This window comes from Galeopterus variegatus, unplaced genomic scaffold (assembly GCF_000696425.1).
Source record: "Galeopterus variegatus unplaced genomic scaffold, G_variegatus-3.0.2 Scaffold20, whole genome shotgun sequence".
NCBI classification, from domain to species: domain Eukaryota; kingdom Metazoa; phylum Chordata; class Mammalia; order Dermoptera; family Cynocephalidae; genus Galeopterus; species Galeopterus variegatus.
Window position 1 is genome coordinate 1,201,670 of NW_007726131.1, and position 19,163 is coordinate 1,220,832.

The following is a 19,163-nucleotide window of genomic DNA, read 5'->3' on the forward strand; positions in this document are numbered from 1 at the left end:
TTAATGAAAATAATCAAGAAATTATAACAAAGGTTAAAAAATGTTAATCCATAAATTGGGGTTCTGGCTTAATATTTCATTCTTAAGTGACAAAAATGATTCACTGAGCCATATTTTTTAGGGCTAGTGAAATAGAAGCAGCTAAGGGTTGCATATCTGTTCATTATAGCCTGTAACATAATTATTGAGGCTTCTCGAATTATCTAGTATATTGAATTCAGACATTAGCATTTTTCATTTGTATTTTAATTTGCTGAATTTAAAATCTTCTTGTAGAGCCATGCTAGTTCTACCTTAAAAAAGAAAACACCCCTCTGCTTAAAAGAAATGGTACTTCCTGCTTTCATAAACAGTCATGTGCATAGTTTAGCAAGGCCTGATGCCTCTGGAGCTTTTTCCCTTTATAGCACCATTGAATCCCAGTCCTAACAGAAGTACTGCGAATCTTGTGGCCTCATTCTGAACAAAAGGGATTAGAGAAGAAAAATCTCTTGATATAAGGCTTGAAAGCAAGGGCAGGCAATCTTGGTTGTGAATATTTTCTGATTTTTCCAGAAATCAAGCAGAAGATTGAGCTGCTGATGTCAGTTAACTCTGAGAAGTCGTCCTCTTCAGAAAGGTACAGCTACATCTCTTGCATGAACAATTAATGGTGTAGCATTGCTAAGAAACAAACCAGGACATATTTTTTTTCCTCTCAAGTTTGCTGTATAACGTATTGTTCTGCATGCTGGTATTGTGCTGTATTGAAGATGTGTATTTGGGCAAGCTGTTCTGCTTTTGCGAAGGGTAATTGATTTTTTAAAAAATAGTGAAACCTAATCAGCTGCAGCATGCACAGCATAACACAGCAGATCGCTGGTTCATGTGTGACAGCTGCTGAAAGCTTTAAAAAATAATTGAGCCAAAAAACAAACAAAAATCTTGCTTTAAGGAAATACTACTGTTAAATTTTTATATTTTGAGGTTACTGCTACACAGAATTACCAAGGTTATTTGTAAGGTCTAGGTTAAAAATACTCGATTTTTGGTTGTAATAAGTATTTTCTTATGAGAAAGGGAGTGCCATTTGTAAATAGCTTAGGAATTGCAAACCCACAGATTAGTCACGTTCTGAAAGAGAGATATGATGCTTCTTCAAGTCTGTGCTAGGAAATGGAACAGTCACTGCATGCAGTAATGGTTCATGCCTGCAGGTAAGGACAAAATGACTCAGAAGTATTTTTAAAGCAATTATTCTATCTGTCAATCATATGATTATACCTGTAAGAAGATATTTTATTAAAATGACTATTTTGCCTTAATAAACAGAATTAAGATATTTTTATCTAAAGTCAGAAATGAGGCTACAGTTGCCTATTTTGATTTGTAGATATTGTGTCCACTTCTGTTTACCAAAATTGTGTATACTACATATTCCAAATTGAGGTTCTTAAACATATAGCTGTTACTTACCTTTCCTTGGTTACCTAGTAATTTATACTTAATGTTAACATTTTCTACTTAAGGTATGTTGATTTATCTTTTGGGGGGGTTGGTTTCCAGGGTTATCTTTTTTGTTCATATATTTAATATTTAGGAAAATATTATATGAATTTTGTAGTTAAGGAAAGATAAAGAAAAACACTGAAAAAATATGAGTTGATGAAACTACCATGATAAAATGGATTTTATTAAGTACACTAGTATATGAAGGACATGATCTGATGGCAAAATGATCATGTTAAGTTGATTTATTAGTATAATTAGGTGAAAAGCTTCTGGCTATAACTTAGGGCATTACAAATAAAGATATGTTACAGCTTTCCTTAGAGATTGAAACTAGAAGAATTTGGGACCGTTTGTGTTTATTTTTATGTAGCCTCTAACTTCTGGTTTGTGGTTAGCCATTTGATTTTAAGCATTCTGTTTGCCGAGATGAAAAACAGTCTTCAGCTTGTGAATATTCTGCCAGTAAAATGGTGGTGATGGGAAGGGGAGAGGAGGGTGGTGGTGTAAATAGTGAATGGTCCAGATGTCAACTATAATATTAGAGTTCGGTATTAGGAAGAACATACTTAATGAGATGACAGTAATAATTATGTTAGCTTTTTGGAGTATCACAAATTCTGTGTTGATAAATTGAGGGTTAAACAGAGTGGATGAATATTATTGAGAAACAAGTTAGGAATGGGTGAGATTTTTCTGGTTAAAATATATTCTGTAAGGAAAGATATACTAAAACAATTTTGGTGATTTTATTTGTTCATTAGTTATTTATTTAGACTCTTCTGGTTATTTGAAGGAAAGGGAGGACATGTGGTCATGATTTTAGAGTTTAGCAGTCAGCCACTGTGCTTATGATAACTTTATACATGGTTTTACCAGAGACTGTTTTATTTGTTTATTATTATTTTGGGGGGTGCTTCGAGATATGTTTGGCAGTTTTGATATCCTGACTTAATGAGTTACAAATGTAGCTTATGGATCAGCCAGCAGTTTGCAAACATAGTTTTATTTCATTAATGGAAGTATATTAAAAATAGAAGATACTGGTTTTTTCCCTCTTCTTTATTAAAAGTCATACGGTAATGAAGAGTCAAATCATTTGTCTTTTTAATTTGTTTGAAAGAACTTGAAAAATAAGAATCTGAAGTTTAAAAAAAAAATCATGGCCTGGTAACAGTATATACTGTCCAGGAATTTAATACCTTATAGTATCACGTAGCATTACTATCACATTCTTCAATTCACCAGTCACCTACATTTTGGAAGTCTTTGCTTTGACTTTTTTTCCTTTAATGAAAGTTAGTGGTTTGAGTCATGGTGGTCTAAGTCTTTAAGATATTTGGAATTTACATACAGTCAGTGTTCCCATGTATCTGCTGATAGGAAGAATGAAGAAACCCTGCCTCTTTCCTTAAAGAGAGGAGAAGCTACTTGGTTGTGAGAAACCAAAGTTGTCATTCACCGCAACTGATTTTCTTCCTGCTGTATAGAATGATCTTTCAGTATTTCAGGGAATTGAGTGGAGAAACAGTACTTCTAGATACAAAATGTAATAGAGAAATTGTGATATGATGTTTCTAATAGTTTTTCCATCTCATATATGTATATATATATATTTTTGAATGGTAAGGGGATCGCAAACCTCGGCACGGTGTGGTCCGCACCATGCTCAGCCAGTGAGTGCACCGGCCATCCCATATAGGATCCGAACCCGTGGCCTCGGCGCTCCCAGCGCCGCACTCTCCTGAGTGAGCCACGGGGCCGGCCCTCCATCTCATATTTTTAACCCAGTAAAAGGAAATTGCTAGTCTTGTGAGAGCTGATACTGGTTGAATTATTTCTGTTCAGACAATTTTGTAAAATAGAAAAAGCAAAACCAAAAATAAACCTAATTTAGTTTTGTAGAGTCTTACGATTCCTTTGTTGAAAAATACAAATATGATTTGGAGTAAAATTGTAAGGGAATTTTGAAGGTTGTTTGGGGCTAAATTAGAAAATATGTTATCCTAACAGATCTCAAGGCCACCTTGAAATTTGAAATTATTTTCTTACCTTTAATAAAACAGTGGAGGTCCATAGAATGGCTAACTCACAAGACCAAAGACCAAAACGAATGAGGTTACAAAAAGTTACAGTTTATTTTTTGGTTTTGTATTTTTTTCAGTTAAGCACAGAGAACATTTATTGAATGAGTTAAAAAAAAAAGATGCCTGATAAAAAATGATATGTCTTATGGCTAGTTTAGAGGAAGACATAGCTGCTGCAAGAGATTTTAAGAGTAAATCATACTACAAGTATTTTCTTTTTTTAGTTGAGTTCTTGTTGAATGAATGGATGTACTCATCTTAAACATGGTAGAGATGGTGCCAGGCACAGTTTTACTTCTGGTCTACTCCCATTTAATGTAATAAAATAAACTGAATATTTAATTGAAAAACTAGGTTTTCAAGTTATTCTTTCTTTTTCTTGCCCTTTCTTAACTATAGCACTTCTGGGATTGTGGGGTAGAGTGGGTGGGGAAGAGGAGTAGTAACAACCATAATAGCTAGAGAAAAAGATAGTAATCATTTGTTAAACAGTCCAGATACCAGTTCTAAGTGCTTTGTAGAGAGAAGGGAGGAAGGGAGGAGATGTAGAGAGAATGAGAATATGAATGTGTGTACGTACATGTATAGAAGGAATGGCTGTTGGGGGGACTCTTTGACAAGTCATCCCAGAAAGATCCTGGGTGAACAGAGGCATTTTGCTGTACTAAAATTTTTGTTGAACTCCATTGCTACTTCTCCAGTAACAAAATTGTTACTCAGGTAGCAATATTGTACAATTCTTAATCAGTAAAGAATAGTTGAGCCAGAGTGCTGGGAGCTATGATTCCCAATCCACATAGGCTGAACCCAGGGAGGCCTGAGTGTGAGGAGTCTCTGAGGTGAGTAAAGTTCACAATCAATTAAAAGTTAAGAACTAGATAAACGTGCCATATAGGTTTGCATTTTCTCAGGGAACAGATACTAAAAGGATCATTACTTTTCGTTTGCATGTTTTTTTGTTTTTACTTTTATTTAGTGTTGAAAAGGGGTAGTTAAACTTGTACTGGAATGAATAAGAAGTACTGGTCTTGATTGTTAGCATACCAGATAGCTAGTAAATACTGACTTTACAAATTGCTAGCTGCCTTGCTCAGGAGAGGGAGAAAGTGTCATTATAATATTTATGCTGTGGCCTATATTATACCAATGATGTATAAGCAGGAGTAGTGAGAAGTAATAGAGATTGTATGTTGTCCCTCCCCCAGTATAAGGACATTTCAGATACTTAAAAAACCTGTGCTGTTTTGTGTGTGTGTGTGTGTGTGTGTGTGTGTGTGTGTGTGTGTGTGTGTGTGTGTATTTTAATTCCTTTTCTTATTTTGGAGACTTTTAAGAGAAGAGAAAAAGGGCATATGATAATGACGTTGTGGCTGCAGTAAGCAAAAAGAGAAGCCTGGAAGAATAAGGAGAATGGAAGGGAGAAAATTTAAAAATAAGGAAGGAACCAGAAGAAGAGGAAATAAGTAAAGGATATTGGAGAGAAAAGGATCCAGGACCAAGGTGTCTTTTATTTGCTCTTATGTTGAATATATTTTCCTCCATGTCTGTGTGGTGAATTAACAGTAGTTATGGGAGGAGAGCCCAAGATTCTCTCTTCAATGAAAACCCTGACCCTGTTCCAACCCCCACTCAGCCACCACTGGCTTTGTTTCTCTCCTTGCAAGATAGATGTATTTGAGATGTTTTTTTTTTTTCTAAATGATGGGATGAAATGTCAGTGTGGTTGATTGTGTTGTCTTCTCTCCACTCATTTCTTGTGTTTTTTTTTTTTTTGGTTTTTATTTAATTTTTATTATTTTTTTTGAAAATATGTATGGGAAAGAGCACAGACTGTAGATCATTATGAAATCCAGCTTATCGATCCCCCCCCTTTTTTAGTTTATGCTTTGTGTGTTGTACCTAAAATCTTTGCCAAGCCTAGGGTCACTAAGATTTTCTGCTAGATGTACTTTTAGAAGTTTTAGGCTCTTTATATTTAAGTCTGTGATTCATTTGGGGTTTTAGTATTAAGGTAAGGATCAAGAGTAATTTTTTTTTTTTTTTTTTTTTTTTTTATGGCTCTTCAATTGTATCAGTTTGTGAACATTATATAAATAGAAACCCTCTGTGTATGCTTTTGGTCTGTCTTTTCCCAGTGTGTCCTATATGAGATTCATCCATGTTGTTGTGTGTAGCTGCAGTTGATTCACTCTCATTGCTGTATAGCATATGACTGTGCCTCAATTATTTATCCATTCTACTATTGATGGGCATTTGGGACATTTCCAGTTGTGGCTATTAGAAATAGTGGTGCCATGAGCATTTGTATACATGTCTTTGGTAAATGAACCCCTGCATGCATTTCTATTGAGTGTATTCCTAGAGGTGGAATTGCCGAGTTTTAGTAGATATTGCCAGTTTTTTGAAGTGTATGTACCAGCCTGTATTCCTACCGGCTGTGCTCCAGGTTCTTGGTACCAACTTGGTACTGTATATGTTTTTACTCCCTTTCTTCTCTTCTCTTTCTCTTCTTTCCTTCTTCTTTTTTTTTTTTTTTTTTCCTTTTTGTCATTTTTCGTGACCGGCAACGGATCGCAACCCTCAGTGTCGCGCCCGTACCGGACCAGGACCGGCAACGGGATCGCAACTGCGCCCACACCTTGCTCAGCCAGTGAGCAGCCGGTCTGTATGTGGGATCCGAACCCTCGGCGGGAGCGCCACCGCACTCCCAAGCGGCGCACAGTAGCAGTGCGCCACCGAGCCGGCCCTTCTTTCCTTCTTTCTCCTCGGTTAGTATTGTGGTGGGTTGCCAGTGTCACCCAGAGTTTGAACCGTTTTGAGGAAGAATAGAAGCAGATAGGGGATTATTTTCTAAGTACTGACTTTCACGAAGGCAATCAGGATGAGAAGCTTAGACCAGAAAGGGACCATAGAATGTAGTCCACCTGAGGCACTACTTTCCCACAGACTTAACCTGGTCCTAGAAGCCTTAGGTGTTTATGTGTTTTCAGACTTGGTTTCTGTGGCAAAACGTCCTTCAATTAAATCTTATTAGAAGCTTATGTAAAACATATGAAGAAAAATCTTGGTCTGGGAACTGGGGAAGTAAATCAAAGCCCCCTTTGTTGGCGCTCAGCCATCTCAGCCTTGGAGCCCCTCCATCGAGTGCCAGTCTTCTCCACCTTAACACCCCTCAGGGTGTGAGACCAAGAAATCATAACAGTTTTGATACTGTTCCTAGTCTCTAAAGGTTTTTTCTTCACATGTATAATTATTAATTTATTGTATGTTCTCAATTGGCTAGAAGAGGAGCTCAAATGTTCACATCACAAAGAAATGATAAATTATTGCAATGATAAATATGCCAATTACCCTGTTTGCTCACAGTACACTGCACACAGGTATTTAAATATAACTCTGCACCTCAAAAACATGTACAATCATCATGTGTCAATTAAAAATGCATGGACAGATAGGTAGATAGATAGATAGATAGATAGATAGATACATAGATAGATAGATAGATGATAGATAGAAAGAAGTACCTCCCACAGTAGAGGACAGAGTATCCAAGATCTGGCCTCCTGAGGGAAGATGGAGAAAGTCTGCTCGTCAGCCATGAAGATGACAAAAGGGAGCAGAGTAGGATGAATCCCTTCTTTTCATGTTCTAAGACACATGGTCAAGCCCAGGAAGGTGAGGGGTGCCACAGCAGGCATAATGCCTGTACTCGGACATTCTTTCCCTTGTCTCTTGTATGGAGTTCATTAAGTGACATAGTTTCTGAGGCTGGGAAGTCCAAATCCAGGGAACATATCTGGTGAGGGTCTTCTTTGGTGGTGGCTTTACAGCAATGCAGAGGTCTCACATGGTAGAAAATTGTAGAGCAGAGAGCTAGTCTCTAAAGTTTCTATATCATATACCTAAATAAAATAAAAGTGTAATTATAATTTCTTGTAAGAAAAAATGACAGTATCTGAGCTGCCTTTCTGTTGCTCAATACTTATATGGTCAAGATGCAGTAGTTTCTAAATTATTTTGTTTGTTATCAATTTAAACTTTGATTCTGTTTCCTGATGTTCCTGTGGATGGTTGCTCGCATTACAGCCAGTGCAAATTTTTCAGAACACAGATCTGATCAGGTAGGTCACTCCATTTTTAAAGCCCTCTCACTGTCTTCCCATTGTTCTTGGGACAAAATAAACTCCCTATCTGGGTCAGTGAGTGCCTATGCTCTCTGTTCCTTATCTCCCTCTCCAGCCTAAGTTTGGTTTGTACTTTTCTTACTTTGGTCACGTCCCTATTGCCTGGCTGTTTTGCTGTTCTCATTACTCCCATCTTAAGGCGGCACTGCCTATCTCAAATTACACCTATTATAAGCCCTTCCAGGACTGTGTGCTTTTCCTTTGTAGCATTTGTCACAGCTGCTGTTTGACAGTGGGGAGTATCAGTGACATTTGATCTACTTACTGGTTTACTTACTATTAACCCCACTTTGTGATCTTATATATAGCAGTCCTTTCATCACAAAATATAGAAGTGCTTTCATCACAAAATGATGATGATACAAATATTGTCATTTATAGTTTACAAATTATGAACTTTGTGGGAAGACTTTTTTGGTATAGGGAATAATCTATTTCTAGAATAATAATACCATTATTCTAGAATATCGGCATAGATTAATAAATATGGTATTGGCATAGATTAATAAATTATAGTCATAAACTAATTTATGTTAGCTCTTCTAAAGTGTCAAGGTTACAAATCTTAGATTTTTCTATCACCGTAAAAATACACAGTTTGTTACTTTTTTTTTTTACATTTCATTTCTTTTAAAGTGAAATGGAAATTAAAGTAAATCTGAACACTTTGCATCTCTGTACCAAAATGGCACATCAATCCATAGCAATTTATTGCCCAAATGTCACAATTTTGTATATTACTTTGGTGCCTTTTGTCACATTCACAGTCCACACTGTACTGTTATACTTGATCTCAGGCCTTTTTGTTTATTTTTAGTTGTAGTAGAATACACATAAAATGAGATGTAATAATGCTTTCTAAAAACTTAATTTTCTTTAAAATGGAATCTTTGCATCCTTACCAGAAATGGAGAACTTGTATCATTTGCATTGAAAAACAATTACTATTACATCCTGACTGGCTTCTGTTGTCTGGTAAAGGCTCTGTATACAAGGGAAATTAAATTGGCAAGTTTCATAAAGGGGTATAAATATGTGTTAGCATCAAAATGAAACTTACTCTTTGATACAGTCGGATTGAAAGAACCTTAGAAAAGGAGTAACTTCCTCAGTTTGTGATTCACTGTAGAGATGGTCCCCAACTTAACAGTGGTTTGTAATGTATGGATTGGGACATAACCCTATGCTAAGTCAAGGAAGGAACATTTGGACTTACGAATGGTTCAACTTAAGATTTTTTGACTTTACGAAGGGTTTTCGACTTAATATTTTCAACTCACAGTTGGTAAACCCATCATAAGTTAAGGAGCATCTGTAATTCAATACCAAATTCCAAGTATCACCTAAGATAGTATTCATACCAGCAGTAGTACTTTCTTTTCATGTTGGGATCCCTTCTTGTTCCTAACTCAATGGTAGGTTATGATGAATTTATCAGGCAAGTTCTGAACAACTGTAAACAGCTATTATACCAATAGCAACAATTAAAAATAACTCTTAATAATCACAGTGCGGATTCCTTTTGTAACAGAATCTTTTATGTACCAGGGGCTGGAAGAAATTAAGACTAATTTTAGTAGATTATATTTGTTATTCATCCATACAACATTTATCAGCAGCTGCTATGCAGTAGCCACTCAGTAGTTTGGAAATCAGGAAGCTGCAAAAGCAGCACAGAAATGTAGGATTTGTACAGAATATAATAGTGTACAAAATTTGTAGAGAAGATGCGTTGATGGGTGGCTTGCCTGTGATGTATCTGGGTTCATTTCTTGGGCATGCAGTGTGAGCACTGCATCACGGATGACACTACAATACCCACTTTTAAGGCCCTTGACGTCTTAAAAGAATTGCATGTAACTACTAAATGCATTTCTGGGAAACTTATTTTAAAAAACCAAGTGTGGGTGAAGGGGTTACTAACACAATTGCCTACCAGGGCCATGGCAAATGAGTGACAAGGGTCAGGTGGCCTCTACAAAGCTGGAAACCACAACCCCATGTAAAGAAGTGGTTACTGATCAGCGCTTGCTGATTACCGCCATGTGGAAATACAAGCCAAGTGTTGGCAGCTCTTCTGGTTTTTTAAGACAAGTTGAAAATTTGGATTTTTATATCAAACCTCTCTGTTTTAAATGATGGTGCAAATTAAGAAACAAAACAAAAACTCATAGCCTTCAAAATGGAGTGTCTGCTGTTCAATTCAGCTCATTGTAAACATTTGTCTTCTGTGCTGTAGCATATATTCATAATTTGTGAGCCACAGACCTGTGCAGACTTATTGTAAGGGATTTTCAAATGCTGTGAGTACTAAGGATTATCTGTAGATTGAAGTCATACAGGTAAAATTACTTTCATGTTGAGGGGTATGTCTCTGGATTTTTCAGGCATATCCAATATGCCAACACTGCTGATCACTGCTCCAATAACCACATACTAAGCTACCGAAAGTCAATACCAATTTTTTTGTTATTAAATAATTTTTTATAGCATGACTTTTTATAGTATCGTTTTTAAAGGCTGGATAGGACTAAGACGATGGTATGGATGGATGTACCATAGTTTTATTTATTGAGTCTTGATCTTGAAAGTAGAGTGATCTGCAAAGCCAATTTGTAAGGCTCTTGATAAGGAGGGTTGAATTGCCCTTCAGAACGGTACACATTTACAGTGACTGGCAGTGTATAAGAGGACATTTTCAATTGCATGCTCATTTGAGATTCTCAAAATAATCTCTTTTTGAGTGTTGTATAGATGACATTGAACAATATGCTAGACAGTGTTGACTTATCAGTGTTTCTGCTCCTTAGCTCTTTCCTCTAGTAAAGCCAAATGTTGCTGTGGCACCTTCTGTGTTTCATAGGGTGTGCATAAGTGAAAACGAAGTCATTACAATCAGCTATAGCAAGGTATGAGACTTGCAGTGCATTCTTGTATTCAGTCAAGCATTTATGAAACACCTGAGGTGTACTTAGTGTGCCATCGATTAGATGTTAGCAGTTAAGTGACTTAAATCAATCAATGAGAAACAAATTTGGGTATTCTGTTTATGCTAATAAGTCCTCATTTTGTAAGGGATTTCAAGAAGTTATGTGATCCAAGCTTCTCACTACAGACAGATGACAACACATTCAACACAGATGGTTGGCTTTTTTTCTTTTTCTTTCTTTCTTTTTTTTTTTAAAGATGTGCAGAAATTAAGAATCTCTGTTCCTTATTAAACCAGGGAGTTGTGGATGTCCAGAAAGTATTCAATAACTTTATTGCGAAATCTAGTCACCTTTGTAGTCAAGACTTCCCTTTTTTTTTTTTTTTGCTAGAATTGGAATTCTTTTTCGTGTGTGTGGGGTGGGGGGGGGGGGTTGCTGAACAGTCTCAAGATGAATGGAATCTGAAGTCCAAATTCTTCAGGATAGCATTAGAGGCTGAGGAAACAGCCTGTGAAAAGTCAGGGTGAAATGAAATGTTGTGGTACCATCTTGCAACTCTGAATAATTTCATAAGACTGGGAAAGAGTTATAGGAAAAGATGGAAAAATAGGTGAGAGAGGTAAGTTATACCCAGGTGATAAAGAAAGGTCTTTTAATTTTATACTGAAGTTTACCAAGAGCCATTGAAATGTTTTAGCAAGGGAGATGTTTGCCAGTGTTTAAAACATACACATGCTCATGTGGATATAAAGTAATGTCTTTTTAACAAAGTCTAAAGAAATGCATTTTTCTCTCTAGAATGGAGGGTTGTAAGATATACTGTAGTCTTGGTGGCAAGATGTTACTCATCTGCTCTGGAAATGGGTGGAAAAATTATGGCACTATTTACCATGTGAGTGATAGAAGGTGGATGAACTCCTTGGCACTGGGAGTATTAAACAACAAAATGGATTACCAAAAGAGGCTATGAAATTCATTTCTCTCCAGGGCTTTAAAAAGAAGGTGGGGGTTCCTTAATTGGATAGGTAGAGGTGTTCCTTTCCAAACACAGGTGGTTGGCCTGTTAAACCTTATGTATTTTTTCTATATTATAAGTGGTTAACCATGATTACAGTATTCCTAATTTAAAGTTAGTAATTTGAAGTGGTTCTCAGTGTTTTCTGTCAACAGTTTGTTACAGAATTCTTTGCTCAGTGGATATATAAAGTGGATATGTAAAATTTCTATAAATTGTTTAAAACACAGTCATGCGCCACATAAAGTTTCAGTCAATGATGGATGGCATATGTGACGGAGGTCCCATTAGATTATAATAACCATATTTTTATTGTGCGTTTTTCTATGTTTAGATAGGATTGGATAGGTAAATACCTACCATTGTGTTACAGTTGCCTACAGAATTCAGTACAGTAACATGCTGTTCAGGTTTGTAGCCTAGGAGCCATAGGCTATACCAAATAGCCTAGGTTTGTGTAAGTACACTCTGTGATGTTCACACAACAGATTTACCTAATGATGCATATCTTAGGAAGATACCCCCATTGTTAAGCAACTCATGACTGTATTCTAGGCCAGTGTTGTCCAGTAGACTTTCTGCAATGATGGTAGGTTCTGTAATATTAACAAAGCCTATTGAGCATTTGAAATGTGGATAGCATAATTGAGGAATTGAAATTTTAATTTTACTTAATTTTAAAATTCAAAAACCACTGGACTTTATTTTCAGATGAGAATGCTAGTGAACTGTTATTTTGACCTTTCTTTTTTTCATTTAGAAAAGAGTGTGGTTTGGGCCGGCCCGGTGGCGCACTGCTACAGTGCGCCGCTTGGGAGTGTGGCGGCGCTCCCGCCAAGGGTTCGGATCCCACATACAGACCGGTTCCCGCTCACTGGCTGAGCGAGGTGTGGGCGAAACACCGAGGGTTGCGATCCCGTTGCCAGTCCTGGTCCGGTACGGGCACGACACTGAGGGTTGAGATCCGTTGCCAGACACGAAAAAAGACAAAAAGGAAAAAAAAAAAGAAAAGAGTGTGGTTTCCTTTATTGTTCTTTCTTTCCTAAGCTCCATCCTAATCCATTTTCTTATTTTTTTTGCCCATTCTATCCTGATAATATTTATACTGTATGGGTAAAGCAGTTTATTTCCTTTATTGTAACTGATAATGGTAATTTAAAGGAAATTGCATTTTCCAATTATTCTTCCTTTGGTAAAGTTATTTTGAGTTATTTTCTTAAGAGATGTTTAGTTCCCCTTCTTCTCTGAAGGAGAAAAATATTGTTTAATTATCTGCCATCATACTTATCAGATTTTAAGTTCTCTTTTTAATATTCTGCTAACTTAAAACATAGTCTATTAAGGCAAAACCAGTTTTGTTTCTTAAATGTTTAGTTTTAAAGGGAAAGATAAAATGATATGGACAATTTTCCAACTATATGTTCTGTCTGATAAAAAGAGATAAATATAGATTATAGTTTATGGTATTTAAAACACACACTCACACACACTACACAATATTTAGCCTCAGTTTGTTTTTCTTTTCATTCAATTTTATCCAGAGCTTAAAGAAAAAAAACCCAAATTCTTTTTATTATTTTATTTTATTAATATTATTTTTTTACATTCTATGATGTTGCAGAGCAGTTGGTAGGGAGGGGGAGAAGGGAAAGGGGAAGGAAATGTGATGGAAGAAGGAGGAAGGAGGAAGGGTGGGATTGAGGCCTGTGGCAACCCCTCATTCCCACAGGGGAGACCAGGGGGGTTTCTAGCAGTGGCTTGGTCATTGCTGGGCTGGGTGCAGATGTCAGGGAGGTGTGGCCAAAGCCCTCGCCTCCCACCATCCCATCTTGGGAACCCAGGGCCCTTCTTGCTGTGGCTTGGCGGTCATTGTTGGACTGGTTGCTTGTGTCGGGGGGACGTGACTGAGGTCTGAGGCACCCCCCTCCCCTGGCTCAGGAGAGCCCGAGGCACTTCCTGCAGCAGCCTCAGTGGTCATTGCTGGGGTGGTTGCTCTCATTGGGGGAGTGTGGCTGTGGCCCTCGACCCTCACCCTCAGGACTGGTTGTGGGTGTTGAGGGCATGGCTGAGGACCCCAGTCCTCCCCACTTTCTGGTTTGGTAGCCCAGGGGACTTCCGGTCCTTCTAGGTGTTATAGGTTTTCTTTGGTGAAATGATACCTTTACTAGTTAATATCAAACTTTGTCTCTGGTTGTGGGAGCTTTGTTTTTTTTTTTTTTTGTCTTTTGTTTTTTTCCGTGTCCGGCAACGGATCGCAACCCTCAGTGTTGCCCCCGTACCAGACCGGGGACCGGCAACGGGATTGCAACCCTCGGTGTTGCCCCCGCGCCTCGCTCAGCCAGTGAGCGGGAACCGGTCTGTATGTGGGATCCGAACCCTCGGGCGGGAGCGCCGCCGCACTTCCCAAGCGGCGCACTTATCCAGTGCGCCACCGGGCCGGCCCTTGTTTTATCTTTCAGTTCTGTGTTGGATTATTTGCTGTTCTACCACTTAAACTCTGCGCTGGAACTAATTTGTTGTCCTTTGCTTACTTCTAAAATAGGGGAACTTCCTATGAGGACCAGCACTTGAGCTCTGTGGTTTAGCTAAATTGCTGCTTTGCTGCTGATTCCCTGGGGAAGGTTTTTTGTGCAGCTCAGGTTTTAATGGTTGACTTTATAGGTACTTCCTATTCTAGTGAAATCCAGTGTACCTGGGTTATGTAGAAACTCTGGTCTGGGCCCGAGTCTTTTCATCAAGCTGCACCCTGTGCAATTCTATATTCCTCCGAGTGGTCCCACACTGATTGGGGGGCAGAGTACCTGTCCTTGCTGTGTGCCAGTGTTCTCCTGGTGGGCCCATTTCCCCCACCGCCCATGCTGCAAACACTTCCGACGGTATGGGCCATGCTCCGGTCACTTGCGATGACTCCTTGCCCTCTGAGCGGCTCATTTTTTTCAGTTGTTGTGGCTCCTCAGTCCTATGTGGGTCTATAGGAACCCTATTAGTGGTATTGCAGGCCTGGGGGCCACCATGGCCCTCTTCTCTCTTGTTGCCTCCAAGCAACTTCATCTGAAGGGCATAGCTATGGCTTTGGCCAGCTCCTGTTCTATGTACTCAGCAGCTCCAGCCTGGAAGCAGCTGGAATTCGAAACAGTCAGAGCGGTCCTTTCTCTTCTCATGGATTCTCCCACCCTCCTGCACGCCATAGGTTTCTCCTCCTCTTCCCCTGAGCTCTAGCAGCCCCAGCTCGGCTGTCATTGCTTTTTAATAGTTGTAAATTGGTTTATTTGTGGGAGAGAGTGATGCTGGCGACCGTCTATTCTGCCATCTTGACCGGAAGTCCAAAAACCCAAAATTGCGATATAAATTTCAGTTCTGGTTCCTTTTGCCAGTTGTTTTCTTTTTGTTTTTTCTGTTGGAGCTCACTAGTGACTATTAAAGCACTCTTCAGAATCAGAATAGAAAAGGACATCCTTTTCCTGGGCCAGGATAGTTCTTAGCCTGCAGGAAGAGCCTCTGTTTAATGCAGGGCTGAGAAAGGTTTACAGTTAGTTTGGTGAGTATTATTATATTCATTTATTGAAAGGACGTATGATGGGATTTAACATAGAACAATGAAAGAAAGTTTTTGTTTAGCCCAGTCTTTTCCATTACAAAATGCTTGCCTTCTTTCTTAATGGATATTTATCAGTGTTAATTTGACAGTCCACGTTTGAATAAATGAAAGACTTCTGTAGAGGACTGTCAATTTTTTCTGGACTTTTGTTGTTGAAGGAAAATAATGTAATGATGGATTTATTGCTGTGGGGTGTCCTTACTTCCATCTCAATGTAGGTGCAAGTATTTATTTCAGGGTACACAGATGAAGAAATTGTGTGTGGGTGTAGTTAGTTGTGTCCATTTCATCTTCTTTCATTCCTCCACTGCCATGTATCTCTGAGAGCTACAGCAGCTGCTGCTTGATATCAGCCATGTTCCTAGTGGAGGCTTAGGTTCTGCTTGATAGTCTACCTGGGTCCTGAAGAAAAATAAAGTTATTCCCTGCCTCATCCAGAGTTGCTATAAAAGCTTTAACAGCTGTTGACAAAAATGGAGCTGATCCAGTTTCTTGGTCAAACTGTGGAGAAAAATCTTTCATGGGACGAAGCAGAGTCTGCATTGTGGTGAGCACCAGTATGGCTAAAGGAAAGGAGGTGGGACAGACAGATGGAGCACTCAAACAGCAGGACTTTATTGTGAAGCAAAAGTACACTCAGAAGGGTGAATGGATGTCTTCACAAATGAGAAATGCCTCTGGATTCTTAGGGGGAGGGTTTATATGCTGTTCTGGGATGGAGATGTTTCTCTCTCCTAAGAGAAGGAATATTCTGCCATGGGGGAGGATATAGGGTAATTAAGGCCTAATAGACCAAGGCAGGGTTACATCAGCTTCCTGTCATGTGTTCCTGAGTTTCTGAAGTTTTTGGTTATGGCACAGTGGGGTCACTTTTCCGTTAACTTTGTCCTTTCCTGTTTAGCATCACAGGTGGAAGGTCATATAGCTGTTGTCTGGACTTTTGTTTCTCCTAGCATGCAGGTGCGGTGGTTTTTGTAAACTGCATGGTTCCAGGCACAGCATACTGATTGGTAGGGTGGTTAAGCTGTCATCAGTTCATTATGAGTTCGTTAACTGCTAGTGCTGATCCAGTCTGAATATTTACAAGCAGCCTCCCTGGGGGATGTCCCTATTCTGTCCTGCCTCAATTTGACCAGTTTTCTTTCTCTTCTTTAAGAAAGCCAAGAACGATTATTTTAAATTATACCCATATTGTTCTTTTAGCTCTGCTCTAGCCATGGAAGAAATAATTTAATTGCCTTTTGTTTTAGAGGGCATTTTTTTCTTCACTATTAGTTTAATTTTTTGTAAGTCGTTGTAGATATATAGTGTAGTATATAGTATATAGCTGGCTCTATTCTCACTTCGTAGGTAAGAAAACCAGTATGTTTATGATATAATAACATCACATACCAGTTAATAGCGGAGGTACTCTCAAAGCTATGTTTTGCAGCTCCAAACCCCTGCGCTTCAGAGTACATTGTCTGCATAACAAAGATGTTATTTTTTTTTTTTTCCCTGACCGGTAAGGGGATCACAACCCTTGGCATGGTGTGGTCTGCACCACGCTCAGCCAGTGAGCGCACTGGCCATCCCTATATAGGATCTGAACCTGCGGCCTCAGCGCTCCCAGCGCCGTACTCTCCCGAGTGAGCCACAGGGCCGGCCCAACAAAGATGTTTTTATGCACAAGGTGTCCTGCGTCAGGATGCATGCATGCAATAAAAGGATGTGCTCTCCATGTCTTTTTTCCAGTAACTTTGATGTATATGCCTCAAGAAGGCAAAGAGACTAGGAATGCCATCCTTGGCCATGAAACAGAGCAAATATAACTGGTGCTCATGGACATAATTCACATTTTTGCTGTCTTCTACCCTTTTTTTGTCCAGCCTGGTTTGACATTTGGGTTTGCAATTCCAAATCTTTTCTCTGAAGAGAACTATGCAATTTCTTAGGCAAGGGACCAGTGTTTAAATTACAAATGTGACTCTGACCCTTTAGGATTACAAAATTTGCTTCCTTTAAGTAGTAGCAGACTTTTTAGGAGATGATCAGATTATTAATACAATCAATTCAAATACCAAGAATTAAGCTTTTTTGTTTTAATAGCTGTTTAATACATTTTGTGAGGCACTGTTAACTGTCATTATATTTTATTCAGTTAATTGCTAACAACTTTGAACAATTAAATGAGAAGCCAACAAAAGGTTTAACTTTTTGTTTTTTTGGTATGTATGTTAATTAGGTGATTCTGGTAGCTGCGTTATTGATACTTAGAGAAAGGCCATCATCGTTTACTCATTCTCCTCCTCCTCCTCTTCTTCATCCTTCGTTAATACCTACCCTTCATTGAGTGCTAAGCCTTTTCTAAACCCTCTTTTAGTTAGTCCTTATAGCAGTGTTATCTTTGTTTTACAGATGGAGAAAAACTGAGTTGTGGACATAACTTACCCAAAGTCACAGAACTAATCAGTTTAAAAAGTGCCTTCTTTTACAACACAGAATTTATTAACACTTCATTTATAGACAAAAGTGGTTAATGGCAGGAAAAAAGACCTTGGAGATATTAAACATAAGAAAAGTTTGTTAGCATGCAACCTTGTGCAGTAGTTAAAAGCCCATGAAGGCATGGTTTTGATTCCTAGTTCATATGGTATTGCAAGAACCATTTTTCTTTACATAGGCCTTAGCAGGCATAGGATCACTCCAGCAGAACCAGGACTCAACATTTATTGTCTGTATCTTAGTGCTTCACACTCACCTACCTGATTCTTGAAGGCGTTTGAGCTATGGACCTTTCACATAAAGGGAAAAGCTTCACCACTTTTATCTGGAAATATCACTCATCAGGAAATGTCACACATGTAGAATCCCTTTTTTTTCTTGACAGTTCTGGGCAAATGAAAGATTACTGTTACTTACTGGCAACATACTGAAAATGGTAAATTAATGGCCTGTTACTTTCACTACTCAAAAATACCTGACAATGAAATACAGATATATGCTTTAATACAAAAGGTTTCTTTCTTTCTTTCTTTTTTTTTTTTAAGATGACTGGTAAGGGGATCTTAACCCTTGACTTGATGTTGTCAGCACCACGCTCTCCAAAGTGAGCCAACCGGCCACCCCTATATAGGGATCTGAACCCTCAGCCTTGGTGTTATCAGCACCACACTCTCCTGAGTGAGCCACAGGCTGGCCCTATACAAAAGGTTTCTGTCTTTGATTAGTGAAGAAGTTGGGAGAGAAGATGAACTAAAGAAATGTTTCTCAGTTTCTTAACTGGTTTCTCCTTTATCCAAATGCTGGCCCTTGCTTAGGGTCTTTGTCCTAGGTCTGTTGCTCTTCTTGTCTGCATTCTCTCTGAAGATGATCTCATCTGTTTCCATGGTGTTAATACCATCTGCTTGCTGGTGGACTCCCAAATTTATATCTGTAGCTCTTCATTGTGAGCTACAGATGTTATATGTCTGACTGCCTGCTTTACATCACTAAATATCTACTGACATCTCAAATTTAACTGGCTCTAATCCAGACTCACTATCTTGTTTAATCCTTCCTGACTGTACCCACAGATAGGTTATACGGCCAACCTGTGCTTCATTTACATTTCTCTCTTGTAAAATGTGGTTGCAGGAGGAGGGAGAGGGAATAAATAATCCTTTTGGTTTATGACTGCCCTTAGGGGCTCTAAGGATGTGACAGAAATTATCCTATGGGCTTACTTGCCTCTATGTTGGTTTTTTTTTGGGGGGGGGGGCTGGCCAGTACCTCTGTGGGTTTAAATGAATATCATAAATATCTTTGAAAGAAAGTAGAAGGTAACAGGAAACTTTGTGAGGTCTCTACAAGTAAAAGGGAGTTCTCTAATCTTAGCCCAGC

The 19,163-nt window shown here is 38.6% G+C and overlaps 1 protein-coding gene across 1 annotated transcript in view; it reads left to right on the plus strand.

Moving 5' to 3' along the window:
• The first annotated feature begins 409 nt into the window (after nt 1-409).
• The window catches only part of SRPK2 (SRSF protein kinase 2), a 132,092-nt gene continuing 113,338 nt past the window's right edge, over nt 410-19,163 (plus strand). The window contains exon 1 of the mRNA XM_008567985.1: nt 410-619. Within this exon, the coding sequence (XP_008566207.1) occupies nt 582-619 (38 nt within the window). The 5' untranslated portion in view covers nt 410-581. The remainder of the gene's footprint in view (nt 620-19,163) is intronic.